Source organism: Rhinoderma darwinii, chromosome 3, assembly GCF_050947455.1.
Source record: "Rhinoderma darwinii isolate aRhiDar2 chromosome 3, aRhiDar2.hap1, whole genome shotgun sequence".
NCBI classification, from domain to species: Eukaryota; Metazoa; Chordata; class Amphibia; order Anura; family Rhinodermatidae; genus Rhinoderma; species Rhinoderma darwinii.
In genome coordinates this window covers 10912312-10934423 of record NC_134689.1, presented here as the reverse complement: position 1 = coordinate 10934423, position 22112 = coordinate 10912312, and the positions used below count along the sequence as shown (strand labels likewise).

Here is a 22112-nt window from a genome sequence, read left to right as displayed (position 1 = left end):
GTCAACCTACCAAAGAGGCAAGGCACGCAACTGCGATGGGGCCATCGCGGAATGGGGCCCAGAAATTAACTGCTTCCCATTGCTTGCCATGACACCCTCACAGCGGCTACCAGCAGCAAACCGCATTAGAGTGCGGGTAAAGAAAGGGGAGAGAGCGTGGGGTGAGCTCAGGAGCTGGCACTAAGGAGATGGCAATAATATGTGGGAACTATATGGCACTTTTATATACGGATTATGTGGCAGACATTACACTTTACGGCACTGTTATTTTTACACTTATTTGGGTACTTTATGGTGGTATTATGTGGGCACTCAATGGCAGTAATATATGGACAGTTTATGGATCCATTATGTGGGTATAGTATGTCGGAGTGAGCATTATATCCCAGAGTAGATGGGCGGACAGTTCACATAGGCCCAGTAGATAGGGGGCCCACTGCCCCCTTAAATGCAGCTAGCAGCCACTCCTAATGTGTATAAAATGGCTGACGGCCGTACGCTCGTTCAGCCGCCAGCTATTCCTTCCGACTCCCCATACACATATGAGCGTGCACATGTTCTCAGGAAGAAAGCCGCTGCCAGATGGCTTATCTAATAACGAACAAAAGGATCAGAGTCGGGCCGCCGCCATACACATTAGATGGTCGGCCGGCTCCGCTGAAATCGGCGGGTTTGACTGATATACATTTAATGTGTATGGTCAGCTTTAGGAACTAAACAAATTAAAGGGTAACTAAACTTTTAAACAAACTTTTGACATTTCATAGCGACATGTCAGAAGTTTTGATCAGTGGGGGCCCGAGCGCTGAGACCCCCACCGATCGCTAAAAGAAGCGGCAGAAGCGCTTGGGTGAGACTTGGATCTACGGCTTCCATGCTCGGCTCGCTTACCTGAGAGCTTCTGCCGCTTCGTTTTAGCGATCGGTGGGGGTCTCAGTGCTCAGACTCCCACCGATCAAAACTTCTGACATGTCAGAAGTTTTTTTAACGTTTAGTTACCCTTTAATTTCATAGGTTATATGTACCGGTGGATATAAGGGGAGTTTTCTATAATGAGCTATCGGTGAGCAAGGGGCCCAAATTCTTTTATTGCACAGGGGTCCTCTGGTGTCTGCGTCCGCCCGTGCCTGAGTGTAGCAAAGGGTCTATGCGCCAGTTACATACGAGTGCCCCAGATGTAAATTCTGGTACTGCAGATTCCCTTTAAGAGAAACTATTGTGCGGTTTATCGTCTTATGTTATTTTACATTAAAGAAATCCGTGTACGGACGTTTGCTTAATGGCGCTCATCACTACAAGCAATTCAGCCACGAGCGATCACATACAGTAAGCACGCGCCACGAGCGATCACATACAGGAAGCGCGCACCACGAGCGATCACATACAGGAAGCGCGCACCATGAGCGATCACATACAGTAAGCGCGCGCCACGAGCGATCACATACAGTAAGCGCGCACCACGAGCGATCACATACAGTAAGCGCGCACCACGAGCGATCACATACAGTAAGCGCGCACCACGAGCGATCACATACAGGAAGCGCTCGCCACGAGCGATCAAATACAGTAAGCGTGCGCCACGAGTGATCACATACAGTAAGCGCGCGCCACGAGCGATCACATACAGTAAGCGCGCACCACAAGCGATCACATACAGTAAGCGCGCACCACGAGCGATCACATACAGTAAGCGCGCACCACGAGCGATCACATACAGTAAGCGCGCGCCACGAGCGATCACATACAGTAAGCGCGCGCCACGAGCGATCACATACAGTAAGCGCGCGCCACGAGCGATCACATACAGTAAGCGCGCACCACGAGCGATCACATACAGTAAGCGCGCACCACGAGCGATCACATACAGTAAGCGCGCACCACGAGCGATCACATACAGTAAGCGCGCACCGCTCTCTGTGTATGAAATGCTTAATGACATTAAAACACGATAAATGGCGGATTGGGAATTGGTTAATTTAAATGTATATAAAAAAAATATATATTTTTTGTTTTGTTACAAAAGCAAAATTGACTTATAATGATTTGCTGGAGCGGTAATGAATTGTAATGAATACCTTGCAGCTATTATCGTCTTGGTAATTGAGTATAATTTAGCCAGACACCAAAACAAACAAAACACCAGATCGTACAATTTATTTTGTGCCCCGGCCCCGCGGCTGCAGCGTAAATCGGGATCTTTCTGACATTTCTGGAAGTGAAATAGCGTTTACCATTCGAGATTAAAATTCACTAACACCGCTAGGTTAAGTGAATGGCACGCCGGGTCATGGTAATAACACTCAGGCGCTCTTATTCAGATACCTAAATGGTTTTTACCTCTGGGAAAATGAACTCTGCGATATGAGTAAAGTGACCCTCCGCTTTGAGCTATCCTTTGACGTGTCAGATCCATGAGCTGAGACCCTCACTATAGCGAAAACGAAGGGGGCTTCTTTGGGGTGCCTCTTACATTGGCTGTTAGTTTGAGTATTCTTAAAGGGGTTCTCATTACTCTCCGCGTATCACTTCTTACTCTTCATATTACCCTCTGACACTTATGCGGTGATCTGTGATGTACAATTATGGGGTGATCTCTGAGGTGCAATTATGGGGTGATTATTTAAATTACATTTATGGGGTGATTTACGAGGTACATGATTTATGAGGTGATCTGTGAGTAACATTTTATGGGGTGCTGTGAGGTGCATTTATGAGGTGATCTGTAAGGTACATTTATGGGGTGCTTTGTGGTGCATTTATGGGGTGATCTGTGAGTTCCATTTTATGGGGTGCTGTGAGGTGCATTTATGAGGTGATCTGTAAGGTACATTTATGGGGTGCTTTGTGGTGCATTTATGGGGTGATCTGTGAGTTCCATTTTATGGGGTGCTGTGAGGTGCACTTATGGGGTGCTGTGAGGCACATTTATGGGGTGATCTGTGAGTTCCATTTTATGGGGTGCTGTGAGGTGCATTTATGAGGTGATCTGTAAGGTACATTTATGGGGTGCTTTGTGGTGCATTTATGGGGTGATCTGTGAGTTCCATTTTATGGGGTGCTGTGAGGTGCACTTATGGGGTGCTGTGAGGCACATTTATGGGGTGATCTGTGAGTTCCATTTTATGGGGTGCTGTGAGGTGCATTTATGGGGTGCTGTGAGGCACATTTATGGGGTGATCTGTAAGGTACATTTATGGGGTGACCTGTGAGGTGCATTTTGTGTTGATTTGTGAGGTGCATTATGGGGTAATGTGAGATGCAGTTATGGGGTAATATAAGGGGAATTTACTGGAATAATAGACAGAATTATGGATGGTATATCACAATCAAGGTTCCCATTCATCCCACAATAAAAACACATTATTGTGTTCCCCCTAGGAATTATATCTGGATTACAGACTGTAGCAGTGTGGTCTGCAGCCGGCGGCTATGCGGCTGTTGTGGTACTACAACTCCCAGCACGTGCTATATGTGCAGCTAGACACGAACCACCGCCTGCAGAACTGCTGCAGTATAGCGGTTGCCATGGAAACAGGGGAACGTTCATCTCGGGACGGAACTAAAAATTTCGTCTATAGTTTCTAGTGGGGAGACATAACGCGGTGCACCCGTAGAGACCGCTGTGCGGAGACAACGTGACAGAGAGGACACAGGTGAGGGAGGGTCAATGAGGGGAATTGCGGCTGTGAGCACCGGAATATGAGAAAGTTTATTAGAAAGGGATGTTATTAAAATAATATGAGAAAAATGAAGGGATAGAGAAAGAGGCTGAGTAATGGAGGATGTGTCTGCCTTAAAAAGACCGCTGTGACCCCGAGAGACGGCCGTGACCCCGAGAGACGGCCGTAACCCCGAGAGACGGCTGTGACCTAAAACTCTCCGGGTGTCGTACAGTTGCGCCCCAATGTAATATCGGGCAGGAGAATAGATTTTGAGGGACAGCTTAAAGGGATTTTCTAGTATTCTGTGAATAAAGCTTATACTTCCCAATTTCAATATTTCTGGTTACAGTCAGTGAATAGAAATAAGTCCTTATCAATTCTGACTCACACAGGTGCACTGCTCGTTACAGTGTATCAGAGCTTTCAGTAAGGGTATGTTCACACATTGGAAGAGAGAGCCCTGCACTTGTGTCAGCTGGACTCCATTAGGGCAGTGTTTCAACCTCTGGATATAAATGAGATTGTTTCCGTTCACTGACAACAAACAGACTTGAAATGGTGAGGAATTGCCTCCTTACAGTATATTAGAGATATATGTTTCTAAAGCGAGGTGATAATTGGGGTCCGGTTACTGAAATGGTGACAACCGTTGATTGTGGCGAGCCCGGGCTGCAAGTGGCTATTTCTATACCGCTGTGTGGACTATATAGTGGAACGGGCAACATGTAATATGTGGTTTTCCAAGTCTTCAAAAGTCAGGGCTACTCTGGCTAATTGGAGGGTCTTCAGCAGGGGATCCCCACTCTCTACTGTCCATATGCCCTATTCCCCCTTTAAGGGGTTTTAAGGAAAATAGCTAGTTTTTTTTACCTGATTTCAATGGGAATTGGAGGCGTGTTTCCCCCGCGAGCGGACAAAAACGCTTGTGAGAAAAAGGAGTGACGTGCTCTATCTTGAGGCGAGGCGTTTTCCGCCCCTTAAATCCCATTGAAGTCAATGGGAGTTGGGAAAAAATGGCCCGAATGTCTGACGCGTTTTATAGCAAAAACCGCTCACGGTTTTTTCCTTTGCTGGTTGAATAAAGAGGTAAAAAAAAAAAACACAGCAAAAAACGCCTGTGGTGCAAAACCACTTAAAAAAAAAACAGAGCTGATTTTTACAGGCCGAATTGCCTGCAAAAAACTTTGTGAACAGGGACTAAAGGTGTTTTTACGGAGTGGTAAAAATAATGGCCTTCGCTCAGGGTAGGACATCGATCTCAGATTGGTAGGGGTCCGACTCTCAGCACCTCCAGCAATCAGGTGTTTGGAAGGGGCCGCGACGCTCGTACGGATGGGACCCCTTCCTGCCTGGTGAGGCGGCCTCTGGTCACTGCATACAGGCAGGAAATCGGTGGACCGTTGGGGCAGGTTTCCGAAAACAGCCGAGCTCGCTGTGCCACGCTGTCACCGTAACTCCCATTCACTTCCATAGGACTGATGGAAACGGCGTATTTCAGCGAGCTCGCCTGTTTTTGAAAGCCTTCTGTGCCATGATTCTCTGCCCGGATGCTGCATCCAGCGTCTGCCTTTCCTTGGGGTTGGGGGAAACCTGTTTGTTAGAGGTGAGACCTGCATCGATCAGACATTTGTAGCGTATCCTGTGTATGAGCCTTAAATGTCTGTCGTGATACAACCCTGAAAAGAGGGGCTTTCCCAGAATCAAAAATGATCGCCTATCAACAAGATAGATTCTGTTTACTGGGGGCCCCCACCAATCGGGAGATCGGGGTTCCTCCTCACTGCACCCACCACAAGCAGGTGCCTGCTGCGCCCGTAGACTTTAAATGGAGCAACAGCGCAAATGCCCGACCGCCGCGCCATTCCAAGTCCTCCTCGTGGCTTTTCTACGCCAGAAAACTCCTGGAAAAGGTTGTTCAATTCCCCACAAAGTATATAAAAAAGTTGTAGAACAGTGATTAAAGGGAAACTAAAGTTTTAAAAAATACTTGACACGTCAGAAGGTTTGATCGGTGGGGGTCCGAGCACCGAGCCCCCTACCAACTGTTAAAACAAAGCGGCCGAAGTGCTCTGGTGAGCACTTCTGCTGCTTCGTTTTAGTGATCGGTGGAGGTCTCGGTGCTCGGACCCCCACCGATTGAAAACTACTGACCTGTCAAAAGTTGTTGTTTTTTTTAAGCGTTTGGTTAGGCCTAGTTCACACTGAGTTTTTTGCAGGCAGAAAAATCAGCTCTGGTTTTTTTTAAGTGGTTTTTGAGGCATTTTTTTTTACCACTTTCTTCAACAGGCAAAGGAAAAATCTGCGTCAAAAAACGCTGCGGCCGTTCATGGTGTTTTTTTTTTTCGTCTCCCATTGATTTCAATGTGGTTTTTGTGGCAGAAAACGCCTACAGATTGGTCATGTCGCTTTTTTTTCCCTGCAAATGTTTTTGGTGCGGTTCCCGAAACGCGCCAAAAAACGACGTGCGAACAGGGCCTTAGACTTTACGTTTTATATGAAATCGTAAAACTCCTTCCCGTGGGAGGTCCTAAATGCGAGCCGCTCTACATATACGGCGCTTGCGTTGTGCAGGCTCAGGAGAACGGACCGTGAATGGCGTAAAAAAAAAAAAAAAAGAGGATCATTTCATTGTAGGAAATTGAGACTTGACCAGGAGAATGGTCTCTTAGGATTCCCGTTTTTAGTTTCTCCTTTTCTGCCGCAGCCGCCATCTACTTGTGGACACATCAGTGCCCCAGTTGTGGGGAATCCAGAGGCAGCGGGTGCTTTGCATTGATTTTGTCTATCAGGCATCGGTGTGACGTGGAGACTGGGGGGATGGCGGTCAGACTGACTTCTCCGGAGACCCCATTATCGTCCTCTCACTTATCCTCAGGGGAATCTCGGTCAGATGATGCTGTGCAGATCACCGGCTCGTATATTCAGGGAGAGGTGACCAGATAAGGCCTCATGCACACGACCGTATTTTTTCCCACCCGTAAATACTGGCGTAAATACGGGTTCGGTGTCACACGTATTCCACCCGTTTTGCACCAGTATTTACGAACCCGTGCTCGTAAATATGGGTCCGGTGTCACACGTATTCCACCCGTATTTACGAGCACGTTTTTGGCGGCAAAATAGCACTGCACTAATCGGCAGCCCCTTCTCTCTGTCAGTGCAGGATAGAGAGAAGGGACAGCCTTTTCTGTAATAAAAGTTAAAGAAATTCATACTTACCCGGCCGTTGTCTTGGTGACGCGTCCCTCTCTTCACATCCAGCCCGACATCCCTGGATGACGCGGCAGTCCATGTGACCGCTGCAGCCTGTGATTGGCTGCAGCGGTCACATGGCCTGAAACGTCATCCAGGACGTCGGCCCGGATGTCGAGAGGGACGCGTCACCAAGGCAACGGGCGGGAGACCGGACTGGAGGAAGCAAGAAGTTGTCGGTAAGTATGAACGTCTTTTATTTTTATTTTTTACAGGTTTATACTGATCGGTAGTCACTGTCCAGGGTGCTGAAAGAGTTACTGCCGATCAGTTAACTCTTTCAGCTCCCTGGACAGTGACTATTTACTGACGTCGCTTAGCAACGCTGCCGTAATGACGGGTGCACACATGTAGCCACCCGTCATTACGAGAGCTCCATAGACTTCTATGGACTGTCCGTGCCGTTATTACGGCCTGAAATAGGACATGTTCTATCTTTTTCAACGGCACGGGCACCTTCCCGTGAGAAATCGGGAAGGCACCCGTCGCCAATAGAAGTCTATGAGCCCGTTATTACGGGTCGTAATTACGACCCGTAATAACGGGAGTTTTTACGGTCGTGTGCATGAGGCCTTACAGAGCGCTGCGCCTGCATTCATCTCACCTCCCGGCGGTGACACTTTATGTATGAGCGCGGCTCCAAAAAAGGTTTTTGTCATCAATTCTTTTAAAATAACAGAAAATAAATACATTATTATAGTCATTATTTTTTTTACGCAAAACTCACCAGTTTGACCCCTTAAAGGGGATCCCGTTTAAACAACCCATTTTCATACTCCCTATTAGTGAATTGTGAGTTAATAGAGGGGGGGGGGGTCTTCTGTTCAGGATCCTCATCTCTTGGCCAGAGTGCAGAATGGGTATAAAAAGCGTCACTGGAGGACCTGTCCTGCATTACATAGATAAGAATGGACACTGTGTAATACTTAATTTCTCCTGTGGTGGCGCTGAAGGGAAACTGAACTCTTACTGCCAGGTTTCCCCACAGATCACAGCTGATCGCTGGGGGTTTCAGCAGGAGGACACGTTGTGATCGTCTTATTGTCCATGGACCCTTCTAACAAGTGGAGATTGTCCGAAGGGGAGAACCCCTTTAAGGACAGTTTTTATTTTTTATTTAATTTTTTTGTTTTGCTCAACTAGGAATTTTAACTCTTTATATATTTTTTAGAATTATTACTCTATTGCATTGGATTTATAATGCACAGGCAGCGTACCTTCATATATGTCTTAACATCTCAGGACAGCCCTTTGTTAATCTCAGGATCTTCCCTTTAAACCATCGGGCCCGGCGATCGCTATCGTGACACATATGGAGGCTCCTCCCCTTGTTGATGCCGGTACTATATACAGGGGTGTGTATGCACACATCAGTGATGGACCAGCACAACCTTATAGTAAACCCAATCTCTTATGTTAGGGCTCCGCGTGAGTTGCTGTAAAATCACGACTTTACTGTAACTCGCAAATCTCAATTATGTCCGAATTTGACCGCAACACATGAGGGGCGACGTGTCCCCGTGGAGCCCTAGCCTTAAAGGGGAAACCGGTTCTAATGAATTTGCCGTTGTAATTATTCCTAAGGGAGTCCGCCTGAAGAATTATTCTTTTAGGAGCCGAGTTTTTACTAGGTAGTGCTGAATAGGCGCAGTCTGTTGCCTAGCAACAAGCACCACAGTCAGCGGGTGACTACTGCTGCCCATTAGAGTGCACTGGTAGATGGGCGGGGACTGACACGATCGACTTTGTCCATATTGTGTATGAAATCCTGTTGTACATTGTGTTCTCTTTTTTTCGTTTAGGGACTGCCATGGCGAAAGTCGTCCGGCTTTTTAAAACTCTCCGCAACCACTGGAAGAAAAGTACCGTGGGTTTCTGCCTGCTGGCGTATGGAAGCCACTGGATGTACGGCAAATACTGGTGAGAGCTGTAATTGGGGCAGGTTCTCCGCCGTCCAGTGTCTTTTTCTATGCACTTGCACAATGAGAAACAGTGAGAAGGGAACTGGAACGATATTCGCATCGCTTTATAGTTATATTGGGACAACCTGGCTGCTTTATTCTAAAAACAGCGCCACACTTTCCCACAGGTTGTGTAGGGTATTGCAGCTTAGCCCTGTTCACTTCAGGTTTACGCCACTTTAGTGGTGGAAAAAGTTGCAAATTTTTAGCCCGTCTCTTTTGTTAAAACCTTTGCTACTTTTTACCCTTTTTAAAAAAAAAAGGGGTGGGGCTTAGCAGAAGGGGGTGGGCCGACTAATTTACTATTATTTACGCCAGAAATCGACTTAAATTATGCCGGAAATCTACGCCTACTCTTTGCGGACATCGTCAATGGCTGCGTGGTGCGCCAAAACGCACCAAAGTAGGGCATGCTGTGAGCTATTCTGGACCGGAGCCATCTGCTTCCGGCCGGGACATCCGGTGCTCATAGGCAGCCGGAGCGGCTAATCGGTGCGGTGTCTGAGTGTCGGACCCCCACCGATCATGTACTGATGAGCTGTCCCGTGGATAGGTCATCAGTGGTCCGTGCCTGGACAACCCCTTTGAGGCTTCTCCTGAAAAATTCAAGGGGTTGTCTTGGAATAAGGGCATTTGGTATATAGTCCTATTTACTGAATGTGTGATCCATAATGGTAACCAATAAGATTATAGCATTTACTTTACTATTGTCCGAGAAAAATGCCCGTACAGCGCCGCTTGGGTACAATATTGGTCATTATTTACGTGGCGAGCGTCCCATACTAAAAATATCGGGCGGCGTTTTGGATCAAGGAGCGAGATTGCCAACATCTATCAATCCATATGGATAAGCGTCGGCAGAGGTTCTTCCAGCCGCTTATCTCTAGGAAAAATAAAGTACAGGTAAAAATAATCAGTCTGAAGGCCTCCATACAAATAGGGTGCACCGAGAATCGAATGATATATTGGCCACGCGTATAGAGCCACCGGTCTCTGCTGAGCGGTAAAAAAAACAACCTCATTAAACTAATGAAAGCCATAAATCCGTCTGTAACGCTGATCTTCTCCCTGTTTCTTGCACAGTGATAACTTACTGAGGAGGGCGGCCTGCCAGGAAGCACAGGTACGTACTGCAGACGCTGACTGTTCTCTTCACTGCTCGTCCAGCTTGTTTTTTTTATATATGGCACTGGTACTTTATTGTGGCCTCAAAATAACCTTTCTCCTTGTCCGCCCGTATTCCCCCAAGTCTGGTCAATCGTCCTGAGGAGCTTATGAAGCTTCTTGTGTCTCCTGTAAACCAGGGAAACTTCTCACACCTTAACATGGCCATAAAGATTGTCCCCGATACAAGGGACTTGCTGATTCGTTTCGCATCTGAACAGTTTTTACTACCATAGGCATAATGATTATTCCTAAAGGGGTATTCCGACCAAAGACCTATATGACATATCCATGGACTATGCCGTAAATGTCTTACAGGTGAGGGTTAAACCTTTAGGACCCCAATCTATCGTCCTCAAACATAGCTCCCTGTGAAAGGAGCAAACGAGCGCCGATCGACGAGCTGTCTTATTGATCGGCGCTCGTTTACAAGGCCCATGTCGTGCCATGTAAGAGGAATCTTTAGGATAGGCCATTAATGTTTGATCACTCCAGAGCCCCCACCTATCATTAGAACAATAGGGTCTGGTACTGTTGCACAGACCCTTTCACTTGAATGCTTCTGAGCTGCAGTATAAAGCAGAGCTGCAGTATAAAGCAGAGCTGCAGTATAAAGCAGAGCTGCAGTATAAAGCAGAGCTGCAGTATAAAGCACAGCCGCAGGTACGGACGAGTTGCTCTGACTGGATAAACATTAAAGGGCGTCAACGGGGGTCCCGGAGCGTAGACTAGCAATTGTCTAGTAATAGAAAACCCTTTTTTACTGAACCCTTAGATTTCATGTCTGTATATTACGTAACCTGTTATCCTGTTCTCTCCTATTAGGGATTTGGAAACCAGCTCATTTACCCCCATACATCAGTAAAGAAGGCAACCGTTTTCCTAAATCCAGCCGCATGCAAAGGGTGAGAAGAGATCGGTACAGAGAATGTTTGGTTATAACTGATTTAAAGGGACAGTCTATCGTCAAATGTTATCAGCCACCGTATGGGGAGAGACTGACGTGGTCAATAGAATGAATGACAAGAAGTCCATAAGAGTCACTACTTTGTCGCACACCTGCAGAAACCTCACCATATAAGTGTCAGGGTCTTAGAACACCGCTGCATTCTCGTTCGCTATGGATTTCCAAGAAATCTCATCTACACGGTGCAGATTTTTTTTCTGCAGGTAAATTGACCTGCGGTGCCTATTTTAAAATCTGCAGCATGTCCATTTATTTGGGGTTTTCCGCTTGCGAATTGTATCTGACTTTAAAAAGATGCACCAAAATACGCACCCCTTTCTGCATCAAAATGTGAAAACCTCAAAACGCATCAAAAAAACGCGCTATTAGGTGCAGAATTACCTGCGGTCTTGATACAGGTTTTAGGCAACACATTCCGCAACGTGTGCATTTAGCCTAAATATACGGCTCCTTTAAGCCTACGTACACACGTTGCAGGATTTGGTGCAGAAAATCTGCATGAAAACTGCAGGTAAAATCCGCTTCGAAGGTTGGGTTTCCAGTGCAGATTTGCTGCAGATTTTGCATGCGTTTTTTTTTAGCCAGGACCAGAACCCAAATAGAAGAAATCTATAAAGAAAGGCCTTATAGGTCTCCTCTCCTGGATCCAATTCTGGTTTTGGCAAAAAAAAAACAACTGCATGCAGATCTGTACTGTGGGAACCCAACCTAAAAGTACAGTTTGTTTTTTTTGTTCATGCAATTTTAGGTGCGTTTTTTACATTTTGATGTGGATTTTGGTGCGTTTTTTTTTTTCTTTTTAATTTTTTTAAAAACAATTCGCAAGTGGAAACTCAAGATAAATGGACATTCTGCAGATTTTAAAAATACGTACCGCAAGTCCATTTCAATTTCCGTGCAGAAAAAAATCTGCACCGTGTAGATGAGATTTCTTGAAATCTCATTTACTTTACTGGTACTGTATTACGCTGCGGATCTGCCACACGAAAATATGCGCGACAAATCCACGCGTAACAGGGATCGTGTGCTTTTGGCCTTGGGGTACCAGATGAGACCTGACCTGCTTATCCGTCTGGTCTTCCGCTCTCTTTGGGTCTCTCTACAGGTTGCCGTCACATGGAGGTTCTTACCTCGATTTTACCGCTGCAAATTTGCGGCCAAATTTGCGATATGAGCGCATTGTGTTAATAAGCCCGTATTGAATTTCCTGAGACACTTCACAGCTTTACACGACAGGAGACGCTACGAGCCGGCGGTAAGCGCTTCGCTGCTGCTTTATGAAAGGGCCCCCCCACAGAACTAGGTCAAGCGTCGCTCTGAGTGAAACCATCGATCCTCGTAATGAGACGGCGCAATCACCTGTAAACTAATACTTCACTTTTGTCCTGTATGATTTGCTTGTGGTAGATCCGGACTGCGGTGCATTGATTATTGATCTGTAATCACCGCTGGAAAGGTCAGCGTTGGTTTCCTCCTGACCTTCAGCTTGTAGTCTTGTGTATAGAGATGTATAACATGAAAAAGAAAACGCGTAAGTAGATTTACATATTAAAGGGCATCCACGTTCCGGCGATGGTTTCCTGTTTGGTATGAATGTGCTTTGTGGGATCGTTGCTCTCTTGCCTCCCATACGGCTTCAGTCACACAACATTTGATAGCTTTCTGACGCTTGTAACTTCTCATCATGAAGCAGACCATAGGTTGCCCACACATGAACATGGCTTATCAATTTAAAGGGGTATTCCCGAAATCATAAATTATCACCTATCCACAGGAGGGGGGAGTACAGGGCACGGCTGTTTCCTTTGTCATAGACATTGAATGGAGCGGCGGGCACATATTTGACCACTGCTCTATTCAAGCTCCTCCTCAATGGGGGGGTTGCAGTGAGGAGGATCCGGATGGTTCGGCACTCCTGTTTTCATGATCAGTGGGGGTCACAGCGGTGGATAGGAGATGATTATGGTTTTGGGAATACTCCTTTAAGGTACGTCGCCTCTGATAGGTTACAGCTGTCAAGGTTTGCTGGGAGTTGTAGTTTAACAGCTGGAGAGCAAAAGGTTGGAGAACGCTGGGTTACAGAAATCCTTAGGACTGGATTATATACAGGGAGGCGGTACTATCTGTTCTTGCATTATATACAGGGAGGCAGTACTATCTGTACTTACATTATATACAGGGAGGCAGTACTATCTGTACTTGCATTATATACAGGGAGGCAGTACTATCTGTACCTGCATTATATACAGGGAGGCAGTACTATCTGTACCTGCATTATATACAGGGAGGCAGTACTATCTGTACCTGCATTATATACAGGGAGGCAGTACTATCTGACCAACATATCACATTGGTGGTCACGTTGTCACATGGGTTGTTGCTATCCAGCGATCTCCTGCCATTGTAGGTGAATATTCTTACACCAGAAAAAAGGAGACGTACACTGTATATGCGGAGGCGGAGGAGCAATGTTTCCCCTATTTGTGTAGGAGCTGAATATGAAGATTTTATGCTTCACCCCGCGATGTGTGGCCGGTGCAATAATGGGTTTGTGTTTCTTTTAGGAGAGCCAGGTCCCTCTTTGAGAAGAATGCTGCCCCTATACTGCACCTTGCTGGGATAGATGTATACGTGGTGAAGGTGGGTGCTTTCCGAACATAACATTTGGTACCATCTCGTCTTGTTTTGCTTTTTTTTTTTTTTTTGGTCTTTTATTACATTTTAATAAAATACAATCCGCATTTCGCCATCAAATAAAACAATGAAACCCCTGGTAAATATAAATTCTTGAATTGTCTTCTTCTGTCAAATTGTTAACAGGAAGGCGATGAGCAGGATTTAGAAAAACATGGCAACTTTCTTCCAAAAACAGCGCCACTCCTGTCTAACAGGTTGTGTGTGGTATTGCAGCTCCGCTTCATACACTACAATAAAAGTTAGCTGCAATACCAGACACCACCCATGGACAGGAGTGACCACCTGATAATCCAGACTATATGATAATCCCGTGCTTCTTTGGTCCCATTGATGACAGAATGTTTTTATGTATCGGTGGTGCGGCCGGAAACTGCCGATAAATCCGCACGCGGTTTTTAATGCTGCATCTTCGCTAGTGAAGTCAACCACAATAATACCCTTCAATACATAGTACGGTTCTGATATTAGTAGTGCCCCCTTCAGGACTAAGAAGGAAAATACTAATTGATGTCACACGATTTGAGTCTAGCAGTTTGGATTCATTGTCGTACTTTACAGAAATACTTGAGGTTGTGATCAAGGAGTCTCTGCCTCGGGATACAAATCTCATTACAAAAACTAAAACGAACCTTAAGGAGGCTGTCACTGTAATCGTCCCCTTATGATGTGGGATAAATGCCACGTACTAATGTATGTCCCCCCGGGCCGTCATTACTTAGTAAAAGAGTCGCCTAACTAATTCACACAACTCCTATTAGCCTAATTGTAAACTATAAGCCCACTTATCCAGCATCCAAATAATCCTCCCGTGTTACCCCATGTCACTACCGCGGTATTATAGTATTATGTTCTTGTATATAGGGGGCAGTATTATAGTAGTTATATTCCTGTATATAGGGGGCAGTATTATAGTAGTTATATTCTTGTATATAGAGGCAGTATTATAGTAGTTATATTCCTGTATATAGGGGGCAGTATTATAGTAGTTATGTTCTTGTATATAGGGGGCAGTATTATAGTAGTTATATTCCTGTATATAGGGGGCAGTATTATAGTAGTTATATTCTTGTATATAGGGGCAGTATTATAGTAGTTATATTCTTGTATATAGGGGGCAGTATTATAGTAGTTATATTCTTGTATATAGGAGCAGTATTATAGTAGTGATATTCTTGTATATAGGGGCAGTATTATAGTAGTTATATTCTTGTACATAGGGGGCAGTATGATAGTAGTTATATTCTTGTATATAGGGGGCAGTATTATAGTAGTTATATTCTTGTATATAGGGGGGCAGTATTATAGTAGTTATATTCTTGTATATAGGGGCAGTATTATAGTAGTTATATTCTTGTATATAGGGGCAGTATTATAGTAGTTATATTCTTGTATATAGGAGCAGTATTATAGTAGTTATATTCTTGTATATAGGAGCGGTATTATAGTAGTTATATTCTTGTATATAGGGAGCAGTATTATAGTATTTATATTCTTGTATATAGGGGGCAGTATTATAGTAGTTATATTCTTGTATATAGGAGCAGTATTATAGTAGTTATATTCTTGTATATAGGAGCAGTATTATAGTAGTTATATTCTTGTATATAGGGGCAGTATTATAGTAGTTATATTCTTGTATATAGGAGGCAGTATAATAGTAGTTATATTCTTGTACAGAGTGGGCAGTATTATAGTAGTTATATTCTTGTATATAGGGGCAGTATTATAGTAGTTATATTCTTGTATATAGGGGGCAGTATTATAGTAGTTATATTCTTGTATATAGGGGGCAGTATTATAGTAGTTATATTCTTGTATATAGGGGCAGTATTATAGTAGATATATTCTTGTATATAGGGGCAGCATTATAGTAGTTATATTCTTGTATATAGGAGCAGTATTATAGTAGTTATATTCTTGTATATAGGGGCAGTATTATAGTAGTTATATTCTTGTATATAGGGGGTAGTATTATAGTAGTTATATTCTTGTATATAGGGGGCCATATTATAGTAGTTATATTCTTGTATATAGAGGCAGTATTATAGTAGTTATATTCTTGTATATAGGGGCAGTATTATAGTAGTTATATTCTTGTATATAGGAGCAGTATTATAGTAGTTATATTCTTGTATATAGAGGGCAGTATTATAGTAGTTATATTCTTGTGTATAGGGGGCAGTATTATAGTAGTTATATTCTTGTATATAGGGGCAGTATTATAGTAGTTATATTCTTGTATATAGGGGCAGCATTATAGTAGTTATATTCTTGTATATAGGAGCAGTATTATAGTAGTTATATTCTTGTATATAGGGGCAGTATTATAGTAGTTATATTCTTGTATATAGCAGCAGTATTATAGTAGTTATATTCTTGTATATAGGGGGTAGTATTATAGTAGTTATATTCTTGTATATAGGGGGCCATATTATAGTAGTTATATTCTTGTATATAGAGGCAGTATTATAGTAGTTATATTCTTGTATATAGGGGCAGTATTATAGTAGTTATATTCTTGTATATAGGAGCAGTATTATAGTAGTTATATTCTTGTATATAGAGGGCAGTATTATAGTAGTTATATTCTTGTGTATAGGGGGCAGTATTATAGTAGTTATATTCTTGTATATAGGGAGCAGTATTATAGTAGTAATATTCTTGTATATAGGGGCAGTATTATAGTAGTTATATTCTGGTATATAGGGGTAGTATTATAGTAGTTATATTCTTGTATATAGGGAGCAGTATTATAGTAGTTATATTCTTATATATAGTGGGCAGTATTATAGTAGTTATATTCTTGTATATAGGGGGCAGTATTATAGTAGTTATATTCTTGTATATAGGGAGCAGTATTATAGTAGTTATATTCTTTTATATAGGGGGCAGTATTATAGTAGTTATATTCTTGTATATAGGGGGCAGTATTATAGTAGTTATATTCTTGTATGTAGGGGGCAGTATTATAGTAGTTCTATTCTTGTATATAGGGCAGTATTATAGTAGTTATATTCTTGTATATAAGAGCAGTATTATAGTAGTTATATTCTTGTATATAGGGGCAGTATTACATTAGTTATATTCTTGTATATAGGAGGCAGTATTATAGTAGTTATATTCTTGTATATAGGAGCAGTATTATAGTAGTTATATTCTTGTAGTTATATTCTTGTATATAGGGGGCAGTATTATAGTTGTTATATTCTTGTATATAGGGGGCAGTATTATAGTAGATATATTCTTGTATATAGGGGGCAGTATTATAGTAGATATATTCTTGTATATATGGGCAGTATTATAGTAGTTATATTCTTGTGTATAAGAGCAGTATTATAGTAGTTATATTCTTGTATATAGGGGCAGTATTACATTAGTTATATTCTTGTATATAGGAGGCAGTATTATAGTAGTTATATTCTTGTATATAGGAGCAGTATTATAGTAGTTATATTCTTGTATATAGGGGGCAGTATTATAGTAGTTATATTCTTGTATATAAGAGCAGTATTATAGTAGTTATATTCTTGTATATAGGGGGCAGTATTATAGTAGATATATTCTTGTATATATGGGCAGCATTATAGTAGTTATATTCTTGTATATAAGGGGCAGGATTATAGTAGTTATATTCTTGTATATAGGGGGCAGTATTATAGTAGTTATATTCTTGTATATAGGGGGCAGTATTATAGTAGTTATATTCTTGTATATGGGGCAGTATTATAGTAGTTATATTCTTGTATATAGGGGCAGTATTATAGTAGTTATATTCTTGTATATAGAGGGCAGTATTATAGTAGTTATATTCTTGTATATTGGGGCAGTATTATAGTAGTTATATTCTTGTATATAGGGGCAGTATTATAGTAGTTATATTCTTGTATATAGGAGCAGTATTATAGTAGTTATATTCTTGTATATAAGTGGCAGTATTATAGTAGTTATATTCTTGTATATAGGGGGCAGTATTATAGTAGTTATATTCTTGTATATAGGGGACAGTATTATAGTAGTTATATTCTTGTATATAGGGGCAGTAGTATAGTAGTTATATTCTTGTATATAGGAGCAGTATTATAGTAGTTATATTCTTGTATATAGAGGCAGTATTATAGTAGTTATATTCTTGTATATAGGGGGCAGTATTATAGTAGTTATATTCTTGTATATAGGGGGCAGTATTATAGTAGTTATATTCTTGTGTATATATAGGGGCAGTATTATAGTAGTTATATTCTCGTATATAGGAGCAGTATTATAGTAGTTATATTCTTGTATATAGGGGCAGTATTATAGTAGTTATATTCTTGTATATAGGGAGGCAGTATTATAGTAGTTATATTCTTGTATATAGGGGGGAAGTATTATAGTAGTTATATTCTTGTATATAGGTGGGCAGTATTATAGTAGTTATATTCTTGTATATAGGAGCAGTATTATAGTAGATATATTCTTGTATATAGGGGGCAGTATTATAGTAGTTATATTCTTGTATATAGGGGGCAGTATTATGGTAGTTATATTCTTGTATATAGGGAGCAGTATTATAGTAGTTATATTCTTGTATATATGGGGCAGTATTATAGTAGTTATATTCCTGTATATAGGAGCAGTATTATAGTAGTTATATTCTTGTATATAGGAGCAGTATTATAGTAGTTATATTCTTGTATACAGGAGCAGTATTATAGTAGTTATATTCTTGTATATAGGGGGGCAGTATTATAGTAGTTATATTCTTGTATATAGGGGCAGTATTATAGTAGTTATATTCTTGTATATAGGGGCAGTATTATAGTAGTTATATTCTTGTATATAGGGGGCAGTATTATAGTAGTTATATTCTTGTATATAGGGGCAGTATTATAGTAGTTATATTCTTGTATATAGGAGCAGTATTATAGTAGTTATATTCTTGTATATAGGAGCAGTATTATAGTAGTTATATTCTTGTATATAGGAGCAGTATTATAGTAGTTATATTCTTGTATATAGGGGGCAGTATTATAGTAGTTATATTCTTGTATATAGAGGGCAGTATTATAGTAGTTCTATTCTTGTATATAGGGGGCAGTATTATAGTAGTTATATTCTTGTATATATAGGGGCAGTATTATAGTAGTTATATTCTCGTATATAGGAGCAGTATTATAGTAGTTATATTGTTGTATATAGGGGCAGTATTATAGTAGTTATATTCTTGTATATAGGGGCGGTATTATAGTAGTTATATTCTTGTTTATAGGGGGCAGTATTATAGTAGTTATATTCTTGTATATAGGAGCAGTATTATAGTAGTTATATTCTTGTATATAGGGGCAGTATTATAGTAGTTATATTCTTGTATATAGGGGGGAAGTATTATAGTAGTTATATTCTTGTATATAGGTGGGCAGTATTATAGTAGTTATATTCTTGTATATAGGGGGCAGTATTATAGTAGTTATATTCTTGTATATAGGGGGCAGTATTATAGTAGTTATATACTTGTATATAGGGGGCAGTATTATAATAGTTATATTCTTGTATATAGGGGGCAGTATTATAGTAGTTATATTCTTGTATATAGGGGGCAGTATTATAGTAGTTATATTCTTGTATATAGGAGCAGTATTATAGTAGTTATATTCTTGTATATAGGAGGCAGTATTATAGTAATTATATTCTTGTATATAGGGGCAGTATTACAGTAGTTATATTCTTGTATATAGGGGGCAGTATTATAGTAGTTATATTCTTGTATATAGGGGCAGTATTATAGTAGTTATATTCTTGTATGTAGGGACAGTATTATAGTCGTTATATTCTTGTATATAGGGGCAGTATTATAGTAATTAAATTATTTGCAACTGGAATACCCCTTTAACTGTATAACTGTGCTGGTTATTTAATATCTGGTACTTTTCTGAGGTTTTGCTTCTTTGTATCCAGTATATTGACTGCCAGGGCAAAGGTGGTCAGTTTAAATGCCAGTATATCAGCATAATTATTATTTTTGCACAATTTAATAGCGCATTTGAATTTGTGTAATATTTCTAATTAAGGATAATGACATCGTCCTAGTCTTCCAGTATATTGTGGTTTCTCTTTCTCAATCCCATAAAAATTAGTTTCATGCAGTGAATAGTAGATAGGTGGGAGGAGGGAGATGCAGCTGCAGTTTATTTCGCTGTGTCAGTGAGACTGCCTGCCTTGAGAGGGGAGGAGGAACAGAAGTGGCGAGACATCTGATTGGCTTGAAGTGCTCACCCACTCAGCAGACATAGAGAGGGAGAATAAGGTTTTTCATAGGTAGGCAAGGAATGCAATTCTAGTGACCGTCTTATATTATGGAATGGCTATTTATGCAATTTCCCCATTGCCCATCCTAAACTTTGAGCCCTCCGATCTGCCGGCTGGTTTTGTAGGTCACGGTATCAGCTGTCTGCGGACCTTTTCAAGTCAGCAAAGAAAATTGCAAGCGGAAAGACGGGAGAGGAGGGGGAATTGGAAATGCAATCAAGTGTTGCGGATTAATTAGAGCAGTTTGGAGCAACCTCCATGCTCCAAAATTAGAAGACGCTTTCTACTTGGCTGCTGTGAATGTTAAACAGAGAGGTCTGTGGAAAGCAGCCGGGGGATTTAACCCCCATATGTCTAACTTTGGACTCGCTCCTCTTACTATTGTACAATATGGTGGAAATATATGTACAAATTATCTGAAGAAAAGGCATTGTTTATAGGAGAGGGGGTGGTCACTTCCTTTCCAACCTATGGTTTTGCACTTGGATATTATTTGGGTGGGATAGAAGTTGGCGCGTGTATTGGAGTGGGGGGGCCTACTACTGTCCTACGGGTTATATCTACAGTCAAGTGGCACATATGGGTAGTCAGCACATGCCTGGACTAGCTCATTCTGCAGGGGCATAGACAACTTAAAGGGCTACTCCAAATGGCCCCATTGACCGCAGCCACTGATGCAGCATTGCTTACCAATGATTAATAGATATTTTTTTATTTGATATCATCCCATTAACATTGACTTTATTCTGCGCCCTCGCACAATGCCATGCAGTTAAGCATGGGAGGGATCTATAGCTCTATTAATAAAAGGGTGACTCGGTATAACAAAAATCCTGTTCTGGAGATGCGGGTTCCATTGCTGGAATCCGCATCTATCAGACATTTATGGCATATCACGTTGATGTGCCATAAATGTCTAATTTGGGAATAACCCTTTAAGCAATTTTATTATCTATTCTTCAATGTAGGTGCAAGAGTGAAGTGAACCTACACAGACATGTTAAAAATGCTATATTTGTCAACGTGTCTGACTGCAGCGTTATATTAAGACTTTTTTCTGAAGTCTTCCTGAAGAAATGTATTAAAGGCCCTTTGGTATACCATAATAATCTGAAATCCGGTTTTTAATATCTGACTTCTCTGCTGAGATATCGTCCCTTGTAGTTACAGGCCCAAAGCCTGAGGCTGCACTACTGCGAGATTCTGATAACACATCCATCTTTTGATTTCTGTCAGGTGCTGTTTTGGCCTGTTACAAATCACCATTCACTAAATATATACATCCTTGCTGGCTGGAATAGCAGCATTCACGTTTGTGTATGGCTGGGGGGGCTCCACGGCAATAATAAGCGTCACAAGTATCGCGTTAGATCAAGTGCAATTTTACTTGTTATCTCCGCTAATATTAGACTACGGAGGTCACATGAAATAGCATATATACCTGCTGTTTCATGCTCCACCTATACCTGACAGATAATACAACAGGATGTCATATCTCAGTAGTGCAGCCTCAGGCTTTGGGCCTACAACTTTAAGTGATCATATCGCAGCATAGAATTAAGATATTAAAAAACGGTTTTCACATTTCTAATCTATGCCAATAGGCCTGTTGTATGAATTTGTTATGGGGAACTCCTTTAATTGTCAAATAGCTGTGATGACATCTAGATTATAAGTATCAGCAGTACATATATTAAGTCGGAGGTGTGAAGCGTTGGCCTTTTTCTTTCCCCGGTGGAGGTTTCGCAAGCTGTCACGGGCAGGTTGTGCAGGTGAGATGTCGCCTGCCTGGTGGTGACTGTCTATTACCCGCTCTCTTACCTTACACATGGCAGGTGCCACACGCATTAAGCATCATCCCCGTGTCTTCCTGAAATGCTTTGACAGATCCGTGTGAAGTGAAGTCATTAGCACCGCGACCGCTAATTGCCATCCTGCTATTCTCAGTCGGCAGATTGTTGACTCTGATTTATGTATAAATAGCAGTGACAACTCGGAGAAGGAGATTCTTACGGATTTACAGATGGAAGAAATCACCAGTAAATATGTCGTCGTCTTCTGTCAGGTTGATAAAAATCCTGGTTAGTCGTTATACGGTGCCGGTTTCTGGTAAAACTGGGTGAC

The 22112-nt window shown here is 41.7% G+C and overlaps 1 protein-coding gene across 1 annotated transcript in view; it reads left to right on the top strand.

Moving 5' to 3' along the window:
- Positions 1–3589: 3589 nt before the first annotated feature.
- AGK (acylglycerol kinase) overlaps positions 3590–22112 on the top strand; it is a 24349-nt gene continuing 5826 nt past the window's right edge. Inside the window, exons 1-6 of the mRNA XM_075855612.1 lie at positions 3590–3653; positions 8717–8834; positions 9959–9998; positions 10865–10944; positions 13571–13663; positions 20957–21083. Coding sequence (XP_075711727.1) covers positions 8725–8834; positions 9959–9998; positions 10865–10944; positions 13571–13663; positions 20957–21083 — 450 coding nt within the window. The 5' untranslated portion in view covers positions 3590–3653; positions 8717–8724. The remainder of the gene's footprint in view (positions 3654–8716; positions 8835–9958; positions 9999–10864; positions 10945–13570; positions 13664–20956; positions 21084–22112) is intronic.